General features: G+C 43.8%; 1 protein-coding gene across 1 annotated transcript in view; it reads right to left on the reverse strand.

Moving 5' to 3' along the window:
- Positions 1-13,169, reverse strand: part of CCDC6 (coiled-coil domain containing 6) — a 106,133-nt gene that overhangs the window by 16,631 nt on the left and 76,333 nt on the right. The window contains exons 4-6 of the mRNA XM_021699733.1: positions 7,864-7,967; positions 5,866-6,026; positions 332-488 (exon numbers count right to left, since the gene is read on the reverse strand). Of these exons, the coding sequence (XP_021555408.1) occupies positions 332-488; positions 5,866-6,026; positions 7,864-7,967 (422 nt within the window). The remainder of the gene's footprint in view (positions 1-331; positions 489-5,865; positions 6,027-7,863; positions 7,968-13,169) is intronic.

A 13,169-nucleotide genomic window follows, 5' to 3' on the forward strand; every position in this document is an offset into this window, starting at 1 on the left:
GATGCTCCCATACTTTAAACAGACACAGTGCAGGATGAGACAAACTCAACAACTATGCACACACTGTCTCTCTATACATAACCCTCCATTTCTCTCTCGACCACGTAATTTTGGAAAGGCAACCTCTTCTTGGTCTTTCTGTGATTCAGGAAAATGGTCCATCTTCTCCATTTTCCCCAGGCTCAGCACGTATTCTGAGGTGGTGGAGGTCGTCGGCAGCACCCGGAAGTGTAGGGCCGCCTCCTCCCATGTCTACCCGGACGTGAAGGGAGACCCCCTGGAGGCTGGTCTGGTTTGGTTTGCTCCCAAGGCTCATGAGACGCACGCACACCTTTCGTCATCCATCTCCAGGCTGGACTCGCTCTCGGACAGCTGTCGACACAGGGCCTCTCTTCTCTCCATCTCTCTCTGCAGCTTCCTCTGCAGTCGCAGGTTCTCCTCCCGCATGTGGCGCTCCTCCTCCAGATATTGGGCCATTTTCTCAGAATCTGAAAGGCCAGAATTCTCGATTCAACTACGTTTCGTGCAATCATACTCAAACCTGAACTGAGAAGACTGCAGTCTGGCTCCTAGGCCACAAAGAATGTGCTCCCTCTCCCACACACAGGAGACCTGCATTCAAAGTTTACCCCACGTACCCAAGTTTGCCAACAATTTGCATTTACAGAATAACAGAAGAAGGGGCATGGCACTGGGAGGTCAGGTATCTTCACTCCCACTTAGGTGCCTTCTAAAGTGCCACATGTGGAGGAGGAAATGGTGAACAGCAGCTACCAGAGCCCTGCGCGCTGCTGCAGCCCACGGGGGACGGGGCGGGGGGGCGGGACCCAGCCCAGGGACCCCCATTCAGCCCAGGTCTGCTGCCGCTCAGCTCCAGTCACACCTGTTAGCACACCAGTGAGGACCAGTGCACCAGGACACACTCGGTAAGTCAGAATTCTGTTTATAAAAACAGAAACTGACGCAGTAAACAACTTTAGGTGAATATGTCAAGTCTAACTTCTGTGAGACTCTTTCCCTGACTCATGCACAGCCTCTCTACAGCAGGTAAAGACCCATATACCTGTCCCTCAGGAGATGCCCCATATGACAAGGCCCCTGCTACAGGACTGGTTTCCTAGGCCAAAGCTGATTAGCTTCAGGGTGGGACGCTGGAACCAGCTGAGCGCATCAGATTTACTCTACAGGAATCTGAAATGTGGGGCTGACCTCTTCATGAGGCTCTAGAATCTCCTTGTGCCGAGTTCCCTGGAGCATTCCAATGAATGGTAAAACTTGCCCCCACCCGGCCCCTTTGCTGACAGAATATGTTAAGTCACCAAAATAATATTAATATAAAATTCAGTATCTGCCCGATCATGTTTAAGAGAGACCTACAGCTTACTGCTCCATATTATTAGCCCACTCCAATTCTTTTAAGGAAAGAAGCAGTAGAATTCCATACTGATCACTTCTTTCCCACAAAGTGACCCTACTTCAACTCCTAAGTCCATCCAATTAGTTTCAGTTTTAAGCACCTCTATGAAGGTATGGTGTTTTAGCAAATAATGACTTCTGATGATAAGTATTCAATGATTTCCAAGACAGCATCATTACAGAATATATAAAAGCTCTTGAATATCCTTATTTTAGAAATTCAAATAAAAATACCAAAAACACCAAGTTATTAAACACTATTATGTGCACTAAAAACTAAATCCCTCAGTTGTTTTCAATATAACCAGAAACCCTGCTGCCTAATCCAGATGCAAAAATCTCTTTAATTAAAGGCATGCTGGGAAGATATTTACAAAGTACACTTTTAATATAAACGATTTAAATTATTTCATCACAAATATGCAAGCCTGTAGAATTTTTCACTAGCTCTACAGGAAGCACTATATTGGCCCCTTGGAGTATTATTGTTTCTAGAACAAGAGGGGCAGCTGTTGGAGCAAGCTGCCTTTCTTTTCCATAAATAGGAAAGCTTTAGAGAACTGAGGATTTATGAGGCTTCAAGAAAAATCGTTTAAGAGAAAACACTGTCTTTCAGATGCAACCCTTTAGCATCTGGGGAAATCAGCAGGGGAATCCTTAAACAATAATCTATACACAAGAACATCAGTTAGTAGGAGTGATGGCCGGAGGACTTTCCTGGCATCTGGGCAATTAACCCAGAAGCCAGAGGACAGAGAAGGCACCAGGCCCATCACCTCTAGGTGTTACAGACCAGCCTCAGATGACTGACACCATGGTATTCCTTGGGTGCCCTCTGCTGGCACATCACCGGTGACACTTGATTTCAAGACTGGATTTACTCCCATGAGTCACCCTGTCACCTTCTCTCACAAAGAGCTCCCTAAGACTTAGGGGCCACACCTGATGCTTCCGCCATCTTCAGCCATCTTGGAACACTTGGTCAAAGTCAGCATCGACAGAAGGTGACTTCCAGACGGACTCCAAACAGGTGGGTCTCCTATGATCCAAAGGTGGCCTGTACATTTTGCATCCCCTTTCAAGTTTATAGTTAGAAAATGCTGGTACCCAGACCCACCCCAAACAGATCAAAATCCTGTGAATGAAGCCTCTCCAGCGCTATACTGAACAGTCCCCAAGGGATTCTTATGTTCATCCCGAGCTGAGACCTATTGGGAGACAGGTTCAAGTTCTGATACAGCCAGATCTGGAGGGTAAGGAGCCAAGTATCCAGAAGCAGCCCAGGGAGGCGGGCTACCTGACCTCAGTCACTAACTCATCTTCTAAACCAATCCAGACCAGCTGTGAGCCAGCTGGGTGCCACATGTCCCTCCTTCCAGTCAGCTTTCTCTGCCCTCACAAAAATCGAAATCGCACTTATGGATGCCTATGTTTGCATCTGCAATCTCTTCAAAGACCAAATAGTGCCATAAGAAGAAAGTAAAGGGAATGAAAAATTCCTCCTCAATTTCCTCTAAAGATTTTGTCTGGGGCACAAGTATACACGAGAAAGCCGATGGCACTGAAAGGAGTTCAGGAAGGCACGAAAAGACCTGTCTGTCCGGCACCCCAAAAACTCAAAAAATATCCTAACATATCTAGTATTTGAGAATTCACTGATTTGTTTTCATAAAATGTATGTCATGGTTCTCAACCCAAGGTACACATCAGAATTCCTTGTATTAAAAAAATTGGAGATTGGGCGCCTGGGTGGCTCAGTTGGTTAAGCGACTGCCTTCGGCTCAGGTCATGATCCTGGAGTCCCTGGATCGAGTCCCGCATCGGGCTCCCTGGTCGGCAGGGAGTCTGCTTCGTCCTCTGACCCTATCCCCTCTCATGTGTTCTCTCTCTCTCATTCTCTCTCTCTCAAATAAATAAATAAAATCTTTAAAAAAAAAAAATTGGAGAACCAGTTTCTACTCCTAGGGTAAGCCCAGAAACCCATATTAAGTTAGACAGAATGATGAACCCCCAAAGATGTCCACATCCTAATCCCTGAGGCCTGGGACGATGTTACCTTATGAGGCAAAAGGGACTTTGCAGATATGATTAAGTTAAGGACCTTGAGATGGGAATTTATCCTGGATTATCTGGCTAGGCAAATGTCATCCCAGGGTCTCATAAGAAAGAGGCAGGGGGTCAAAGTGAAAAGATGCGCCCATGGATGCAGGCAGGAGTGCTGCCAAAGCAGGGAAGGGGCTATGAGCCAAAACACGCAGCCTCTAAAAGCTGGGAAAAGCAAGGAAACAGAGTCTCCCTTAAAGCCTTTTACAAGAAACCAGCCCTGCTGACACCTTGATTTTAGTACAACGAGACCTATTTTGGACCACAGACCTTCAGAACTGTACTTTAACACATTTGTGTTGCTTTAAGCAACTAAGGTTGTGGTCATTTGTTACAGCAACATGAGGAAACTATTTCTTACAGGTTCCAAGGATGATCCTGAGTCACCAACCCAGATGCACTACTGGACTAGAACTTGCAATGAACTTTAGAGAAGAAAACATAAAGGTAAGAATCACTGAAATTTTAAATGCACATTCCCTGGACTCCATAAATCCACTTCTGGAGTTTATCCTGGTGTTCTTGCTCAGGTGTCAAATGTGGGGACACAGATGTTCATTGTGGTGGCAGCATGACAACCAAAACGGGTCCGTTGGTATGGGACTAGTTAAATAAATTATGATATACAGCATCCATGGGCCATATGTTCTAAGACCCTCAGTGGATGCCTGAAACTGAGGATGACCCCAAACCCTGAATATACTATGTTTTTTCCTAAATATACACACCTATGATAAAGTTTAATTTCTAAATTAGGCACAGTAAGAGATTAACGAAGTAATAATAAACTAGAACAATTGTAACAATATAATGTAATAAAAGTTATATGACGTGGTCCTGGTTTCTCTTGTAGAGGCCAAGGGCAGGCCACTCCAAGATGGGCCACTTTGGCAGGAACAGTATTTTGAGGTAAAGCAATCCACACCCAGCAGATTCAGGAAGAGCTCTTTACTACCCCCTCAACTGCCTGCCTTTATCAGGAAGACAGCTATTCACAGAGATTCTTCTTTATCTAGAAAACTTATCTACATAATAGGGCAACCTTTGTTTTCTAAACCTCTCCTCTCATCTTCCTGCTAATGGTCTGTCTCCCTTTGTATCCTCAGACCCCCACCCCTCTCTTTAGCTCATATAAGCTTCCCGTTGCCTGACTGTTCACCCGTTGCCTGACTGTTCTTGGAATTTCCATGTCTGTGTAGAGTCCCACATACATATGCTACTAAATTTGATTTTCTCCTGTTAATCTGTCTCACGTCAATTTGATTCTTAGTCCAGCCAGAAAAACCTTGAAAGGCAGAGGAAATTCTTCCTCCCCAACACTCTCAAAATATCTTAGTGTGCTGTACTCACCCTCCTTGTGATGATGTGACATGATACAATGCCTACGTGAGGAGATGAAGTGTGGGGAATGACATAGGCATTGTGACATATCATCAGGCTTCTGCTGCCCTTCTGACGGTAAGGCAGGAGGGCCACCCGCCTCCCAACCGGGCTGACACAATGGAAAAGCAAAGCTATGTAGATAAGAAGGCACTAGTGTATCCATAGAACCGAATACTAAGCAGCCTTTTAAAAAGGGAAACAGACAGCTCTCTACATGTATTGGCAAGAAAAAACTTACAAGATACTGTAAGTACAAACAGAAAAATACAAAAGAGTGTGTTCACGGTGCTGCTTTTAGTATAAAATAAGTTCATACAGACACATACATGTACCTGGAAGAATCAATAAAAAAATGTGCAGCGGGGGTCGGGGCGAGAGGGAGAAGCGCTCTTCCCTGTGCCACACTGTCTAGTCAAATGCATCTGAGCAGCCTGTGCGCAGGAACAGGAAAGACCCAAGCAAATGCACAGTGACCTAATCAAGTGTTCAGAAATCTAGTTCCTCTGATTTCCAACTCAATATCTGGACATTTTCCCAAACAATAAGGCTGCATTTTTAAAGCATTTATTCTTCAAGTACAATGAACAAATGTTAGCTGAAGCTAAAATTTAGTAGTAAGGACGATAAACACTATTCTTTGCCTTAATTCCCCAAAGTACATTTGTGACTACAATCCTAGAGATGAACACAAGGAGAAGACCAAAAATAGTACCCGATTCTGGACCCTCCTGAAATTATTTGATTTTCAACAAGTATTGTAAACTATTTTCCTGTCCTACTATAATACATTCAAAAATAATCCATTCCAGGATGATAGAAAGATTTCTACACGCATGTATTGGTAATGAAATACAGGATAGATTTGATCTATGCAAATTCCATGGTAAATACTGGTAAAAGCCTGTGCTTGGTAAAGGGGTTGATTGTGCCCACAGAAGACCAGTGAAATCAGAGGTGACGTACGCTGTAACTGAGCGGCTCTCAGCTGCTTCTTCAGCCTCTCCACTTCGTTCTTTAAAAACCTGATGTGGCGCATCATGTTTTCTGGAGAGTCTATCTCCATGGAGATGTCTCTAGGCGACGGGGGAGCAGAGACTGGCTGGTCTAATTTCTCCTGCAGGATTCTTCAGTGAAAAGAAAAATTCCAACAATGAAAAACAGTTTGTCTTAAAAGACAAAACAACATACTAGCTGGAGGGTTTGTTTTCATAGCAAGCTCCTGTGAATCACCAGAATTCACAGGGTTGTCGAACTCAGGCTCTGCCCATTTTATATCCACTTCTGGTCTCCCTTACCTAGTATCCAGGTCAAGGTCAAAGGGCAGAGCTGAAGGATCCACCCTCCTTTTTTTCTTTTAAATGACCACTGGTAATTAAGCATTAGTGAAAAAGTCTCCAGCATTTGCTTCTGATTATTATGCCTGGCATAGAGTAGGCACTCAGAATTATCTGCTGACTAAATGAATCACATCTGTTTGCGGAAACGGAGATACTAAAGAAATTTCACTCTCAATGCTTTTCTGGTCAACACTTCTGAACTATGTACTATGGTCCCCCTTGGAAGGTGACGCCACACAGACTCTACTTCTAAAATTTCCTTTCTGAAAAACCAATCCTGAGGGTGGGGCAAACTGGGCTGAAGGCCCTTTGTTTCTGGTCAGAGCACAGGTAAAAGATAAAGAACAAAACCAAACCACAATCACTGGGTTAATAATTGGTGGTCCCACCTTCTATACCAATTACAGTTAGTTTGAGGCACAAGGAACGTGAATATTCAACGGCTTTTCACCAACCACATGATACTTCATATTGCTTAACACAATACTTTGGTACTTATACATATAAAACCTCCAACTGCGCTCTGCAAAGGAAGACAGATTGGCAATGGACCTCTATGTCCCCTTTCATAAGCTACTAGGGTCTTGGTTTGGTTTGGCTTTTAACTTTTTACCTTTAAGTTTGCCTAAATGCAAATTGTGAATCACCTTCAGGCCTGCCCTTGTTGAGAAAATGGTATGTTAAATATTGTAATGGTCCCTGCATTTATTATATTAAATACCTTTTCATAATTCAATTTTTTAGTACCACTACAATAATGCAAAGCATACTCAACTCAAGCTTGAGTATTTCCCTAGAGATATAGCTTTAATTTTCACTTTTCTTAAAGCTTGTGATAGGACTATATTTTGCAAATTTAGAGATGAACTCAAAATAACTTATGGATGTTCATCCAAACCAAATAGTTATGGCCAAAGCCTCTGGTTAGCAAAAAGATCCTAGTGAAGTAGATTAATGAATATTTTTTAAAAACTCCCTTTCTACACCCCCCACACACACATCCCACATGCAGAAACCCCTGACATTCTTCAAGTCCTACTCCGTCACCCCCATTCAATGTATGCAGTACTTAAAAATTAGGGCACGAAGGGGCTCAAGAAATGTCTGCTGTTGAATGACATTTCACATCCATGTACATACATTTAGCAAAATGATTCCTAACCTTAACTATGTACAAGTATTTACAGTAAGTTTTCAAGTCAATTGATAATAGTTTTCCTATGAAAATCTCAGCCTTCCTGATGAAGTACATTCTAGAGATGTGTCATAATTAAGCATACATAGTACACATCCTAAGCACTTGAGAAAACCGGGGAAGCCAGTTCAGTAAGGTAAAAAGCTGAAATTGCAACCATCTTTCCCGAACAATTTGAAGGTGACTAATTTTTTCATAGCCTTTGTCCCAAATGAAAGGAAATTTTACTGGGACTATAAGAGAGAAATATAAAGACGTGACCAACATGAGAAGAGTTCAGAAGGCTTTCAACATTTTTTTGGTTTGGCAAATTAAAATGATGTGCATCACCCAAGGAATTAAAACGCCCCTTTCCTATTTGTCAGTCACACCCAGAGCATGCCCTGGCCGTGCACATGCCCCACACTGAATAGCAAGACTAAAACAAACCGCTTTTCAGCTTCAAGTTTGTCCATCCTTTTCCAGAGACGATTAACTAGCGCTTCCTGTTCTTGTTCCAAAGTATTTTCAAGGTCGATCTTCTCTCGTCTCAACTAAAGGAAGGAAAAAAGTTTTACTGAGAATAGTAAGCCATTTAAACTTTGTTAATGAGATTTTTTGATTGGACTATTAGGACCCCCTTATTTGGAGAAAACTGCAAAGAAATGGCCAATTTCCTGGCACAGACACATTAAGTGCATCTAGTTCTTAAACTTTAATTGAGAAAACTGAGACAGGTTCATTCTTTGATGTTAAAGCTTAATTGCTGTCTGGTACATGAATCACCCTGCTTGTTTCAGCATTTATTCAAGGCACATAGAAAGTCCTCCTTAGAGAGGGTTTGGGGGAGCTCGGCTTACCACCCATACCAGGACTTCTCTGGGTTTGTCCCCCGACCCCAGTGCTGCATGTAGTTCAGGGCTAAACCAGGAGGTTATATTACCATGTATATAAATAACTCAACACCTGAAGACAATTCTACATACTGATTAATGGGTGTACAATACTAGTTAACTCTGAGAAGGTAAAGAAGAAGGAAGGTTTGATTTGGGGGAAAGTCTGCAGTTGCAAAGGAAGCCCCAAAATGCACTCTACTTCATGAAAAGAAGCAAAGATGGGAAAATGCATTTAATCAATCACTATTGGGCAATATGCAAATACTGTGAACAATGCCAGCCACTGGCTAGTAGGGTGTGTAGCAAGGAACCAAAAAGTCAGAATTTTCTGCCCTCATGACACATTTTAGTGGGGTCAAGACAGTAAATGAAATAAATTATATACTTTGGTGGAGAGTGAAAGCGATATGAAGAAAAAGAGGGCTGGCAGGAGGGACAGAAAGTACAATGATCAATTTCATAGTAACGTGCAGAGGGAATGCGTTATATCATTCTTTGTACTTCTCTAGGGGTTTGAGATATTAAATAATTTTAACAGAATTTTTTTAAGATTTTATTTATTTTTGAGAGAGATCGAGAGAGAACAAGAGCCGGGGGGGGGGGGGGGCGGGCAGAGGGAGAAGCAGACTCCCTGCTGAGCAGGGAGCCTGATGCGGGGCTCGATCCCAGGACACTAGGATCATGACCTGAGCTGAAGGCAGACACATACCTGACTGAGCCACCCAGACATCGCAGAATTTTTTTTTTTTTTTAAAGAGAGAGAGGTTATTGTACTGCCCCTATGCTGTCTCTTATAATAGCAACTCACCTTTTCAATCACGGAGTCAACAAATTATTTTTGATTGCACAGCTACAAAGATCTCCTTAGCAGGTCACAGAGGCAAGCTCCTCACTGATCAAAGATCTCTCTACATAGGGGCGCCTGGGTGGCTCAGTCAGTTAAGCGGCCAGCTCTTGATTTTGGCTCAGGTCATGATCTCAGGGTCCTGTGATCGAGCCCTGCTTTGGGCTCCCTGTTTGGGGAGGAGTCTGCTTGACTCCATCTGCCACTCCTCCTGCTCGCTCTCTCTCTCTCTCTCTTTCTCTCTCAAATAAATAAATAAATCTTAAAAAGAAAAAAAAGATCCCTGCATATACAGTAAGATGAGACCAGTACTATGTATAAACTGTAGTCTTTTAAAGCAACCAAAGCAGACCTTATTAACATTGAATAAGCCAAGATCACATGGTCAAATGAAAACACACCTGGGAAATACTTTCTGTGCACCGGGGCAGGGGGGATGGACGGAGGGACGGGACTCAGAACAAGAAGCATCCTGTGCAGTCAAGCTGGGAGCACACTACCGCACAAATGCTCTTTGGAATGTCAGACACTTCCTACCTGTAGCAAGGAGGAGAAACTCTGGAACAGCTCTCAGAACTCCTAGTAAACTGTGGGATGCTCTGTGCTGACCATATGCTTAGCCAAGCTTTGAAGTGCAATTCACAGCCATTTTTTTTAAAGAAACAAAATTCCAAGGCATTTACCCTTTAAGGATCCTGCTCCCCCGTTTAACTGAAAGCATTATAGAGAGTACTTGGTAGGCAAGGAAAAAATTCAAGCAAGGTATCATTTTACAGTAGGGATGCCTAGTAAACTTATGCCCAGTTGCTTTTAATTTTAGAGTAATCGTGCATAATGCTAATCAATAACTCTGGAAAGCAAAATCAAGACAAACTATCTCTACCCCTGTGTAACTTACTAGGCACATGGCTGTGAGCAGGTCCTCATCTACTGAATGAGCAGCCTGGCCTCCCTGCCTTGTGCAGTCCCCTCCAGCACTGGCCACTCTATCCTTCTCGGTCAGCCTTAAGAAGGCAGCTGTCTTCAGTCTGAGCTAGCTGAGGCACAGATCCTTAGAGCGGGGAGCAGCAAGAGAACCAACTAAGCCCACCCTTTCATTTTAGAGCTGAGGGAACACTGGTCTGGGAGATGGTGTGACTGGCAAAGCGATACCACCAAATGGGAGTGCTATCAGTCACCATGGTGGCCGAAGAGCTGGGCCCCCTCCAACCAGCAAGTACACGGATCTTGAGGAAAAATCAGGATTTAGGGTAAATTATGCTGCGGTTTGTGAGCCAACAATTCTTGGGAGCAGCAGACCAGGGGGTGGCTTAGGGAGTCTGAGACGATGCCAAACAGGTAAGAGAGCAGGCGACATGGGCTAAAAACGTGCGTGAATCCCAGGTTCTTTGTGGCACCTACTGGTAGAGCTACGAGCTATCAATTCACTGCCCACTTCAGTGAACCACTGTTGTACCAACGCTCTACTAACCTATTTCCATGAAGCCAGCAGCACAGGAGGCCCCAGCCCAGCAGCTCAGACGTGGGGGTTTCACGCCACAGGCTGGCAGTGCCCTAGAGTCCATTTATCTTTAGCCTTAGAAAGAGTGGACTTTCCTTATTTTTTCAGTTTTAAAAAATCTCAATTTTTCGGGCGCCTGGGTGGCTCAGTTGGTTAAGTGACTGCCTTCGGCTCAGGTCATGGTCCTGGAGTCCCGGGATCGAGTCCCGCATCGGGCTCCCTGCTCGGCAGGGAGTCTGCTTCTCCCTCTGACCCTCCTCCCTCTCATGCTCTCTGTCTCTCATTCTCTCTGTCTCAAATAAATAAATAAATAAAATCTTAAAAAAAAAAAATCTCAATTTTTCTAGACATAAATACCAAAAAAATTAAAAATCTCAACTTTCCTGCATCACTGAGGAGTTCTCATTGACACTAAAAGGCAAAGAAGTTGGAGGAAATGGCATTATGATTATCATTAATTATGACTACAATCAATTCCCCCTCGAGTTCTTTATCAGAGTTGCCCCTCCATCGCTTGCCCACCTAATTCCACAACCTCTATATTTAGAGCCGAAGCATACACACCAGCTCTGCCGACTCAGACAGAAGTTGATTTTCTGTGCTAACATTGTCCTGAGATCAGACAATCCTTGAATCTGACAGTTTATGTTGAGTTTACAGAGCAGTAAGTCAGAAATTCTTGCCAATGGAAACTTCAGCCCAGTGACACACTGCTTTCATTATGCTGGTCTCTCTCTGTCATACTCTCCCCATCTCCTTCCTAACAATATCTGACGGTTTTTCTCATTCAGAGTTTGTGCAACAGGCACCCACACACCTATCACCAACATCAAATTCTAATGGGCGAACCCAAGCCCCTTCTCCCCCGCCCCCACTCCAAGATCTTATTTATTTGAGAGCGAGTGCACACATGCACAAGCAGGTGGAGGGGCAGAACAGGCGGGAGAGGACAAGCCGACTCCACCCTGACTGCAGAGCCCAACTCAGGGCTCACGTTCGACACTCAACCGAGCCATGCGGGCGCCCAGAACCCAAGTCCCTTCTGACTGTTTATTCTGTGAGCACCCAGCACCAATGGGTATCACTGACTTGTATACTATTTATTTGAAAGCCTGCTTTATAATTAAGTCAGTTCAATGGACTGCCAAATTCTTTTTTTCTTCTCTTCAGTAGCTCTCCTTCCCATTCCAAGTTAATTAACGTCAGACCAGGAGTTCTTATTATGTTCCCAAAATAAATACAGAAACTTCAGTAGATAAACTTAGTGCATAAAAATCTAGCTGGTTCATTTGATTTCACAGCCCATCCTAGCTCTATCTTCTCAGTGGACAGATACTGACCCATCACCAAAAAAGCCAAAGGTGGCTGAGAGATGGGTCCCTGTAGCATTTTCCCATTTAAAGAGAACTGGGACACCGGGGTGGAGGGAGAGGTATGCGAAAGAAATGGTTGGCCAAAAAACCTGAAGAGAACTTCAGCCTCACCACCGTGCTCAACTACAGAACTTGGGAAGGGTTTAATGGATTTTTGAAAAGTTTTAGTTTAACCACATTATCATGATTTCCATGGGGGAGAGAGAGAGAGAGAGGGAGAGAGAGTGTGTGTGTGTGTGTGTGTGTGTACACACACATACATAGATATTTTTAAAAGATTTACTTGAGAGAGTGGGGGGGCGGGGCACAGAGGCAGAAGGAGGGAGGGAGAGACAAATTCTCCAGCAGACTCCCAGGTGAGCGCAGAGCCTGATGGAGGGCTCAATCCCAGGACCCTGAGATCATGACCTGAGCCCAAATCAAGAGCTGGACACTTAACCGACTGAGCCACCCAGATGCCCCGCTTCTATGGGAAAATGTATTTTGAATCCCTAACCTCTGGCTTAAAAAAACAAATTCTGGAAGGCAGCCCCTTACAACTAATCCAAGATAATAAAAGAGAGGGAAAAGCCCATGAGGTAAGGGCTACCATAAAAACAGAACACAGACACAAAGTTTGTTACAACGCACAGCAGAGGACACAGAGATGGTGATGATATAAGCACCATACCCAACGTTTAAAGAAGAAATCGGAATCCTCTAAGACCTACATTAACCAAACTCTTAGTTGGCTAGATTTTTTTCCCTAAGAGAAAGAGATAAATCCTAAGAAAACAAGTAGGTGCTGAGGATTAACATGACAATGCCCCAAAACCTTCCAGGTTAAGTAGTATCTGAAGGCTATCAATAGCTTAGCCCAATTTCCTATCAATTTGTTATGTAACACCATTAGATGTTCAAAGTGGTTACCCTGGAGATACAGCAGAATCACCTGGGAAGGTAAAAGCACCAATATTTAGAAAATGACTAAATTACAGACAGAAAAATGAACATTTTTGCAAAGGTTGAATGTTTGTATCCCCCCCAAATTCCTACGTTGAAGCCCTACCCCCCCAGTGTGATGCTATATAGAGGTGGGGCCTTGGGGAGGTAGTTAGGTTTAGTTGATGTCATGAGGTCGGGGGGGGGGGGGGGGGGGGGGG

This window comes from Neomonachus schauinslandi, chromosome 6 (assembly GCF_002201575.2).
Source record: "Neomonachus schauinslandi chromosome 6, ASM220157v2, whole genome shotgun sequence".
NCBI lineage: Eukaryota > Metazoa > Chordata > Mammalia > Carnivora > Phocidae > Neomonachus > Neomonachus schauinslandi.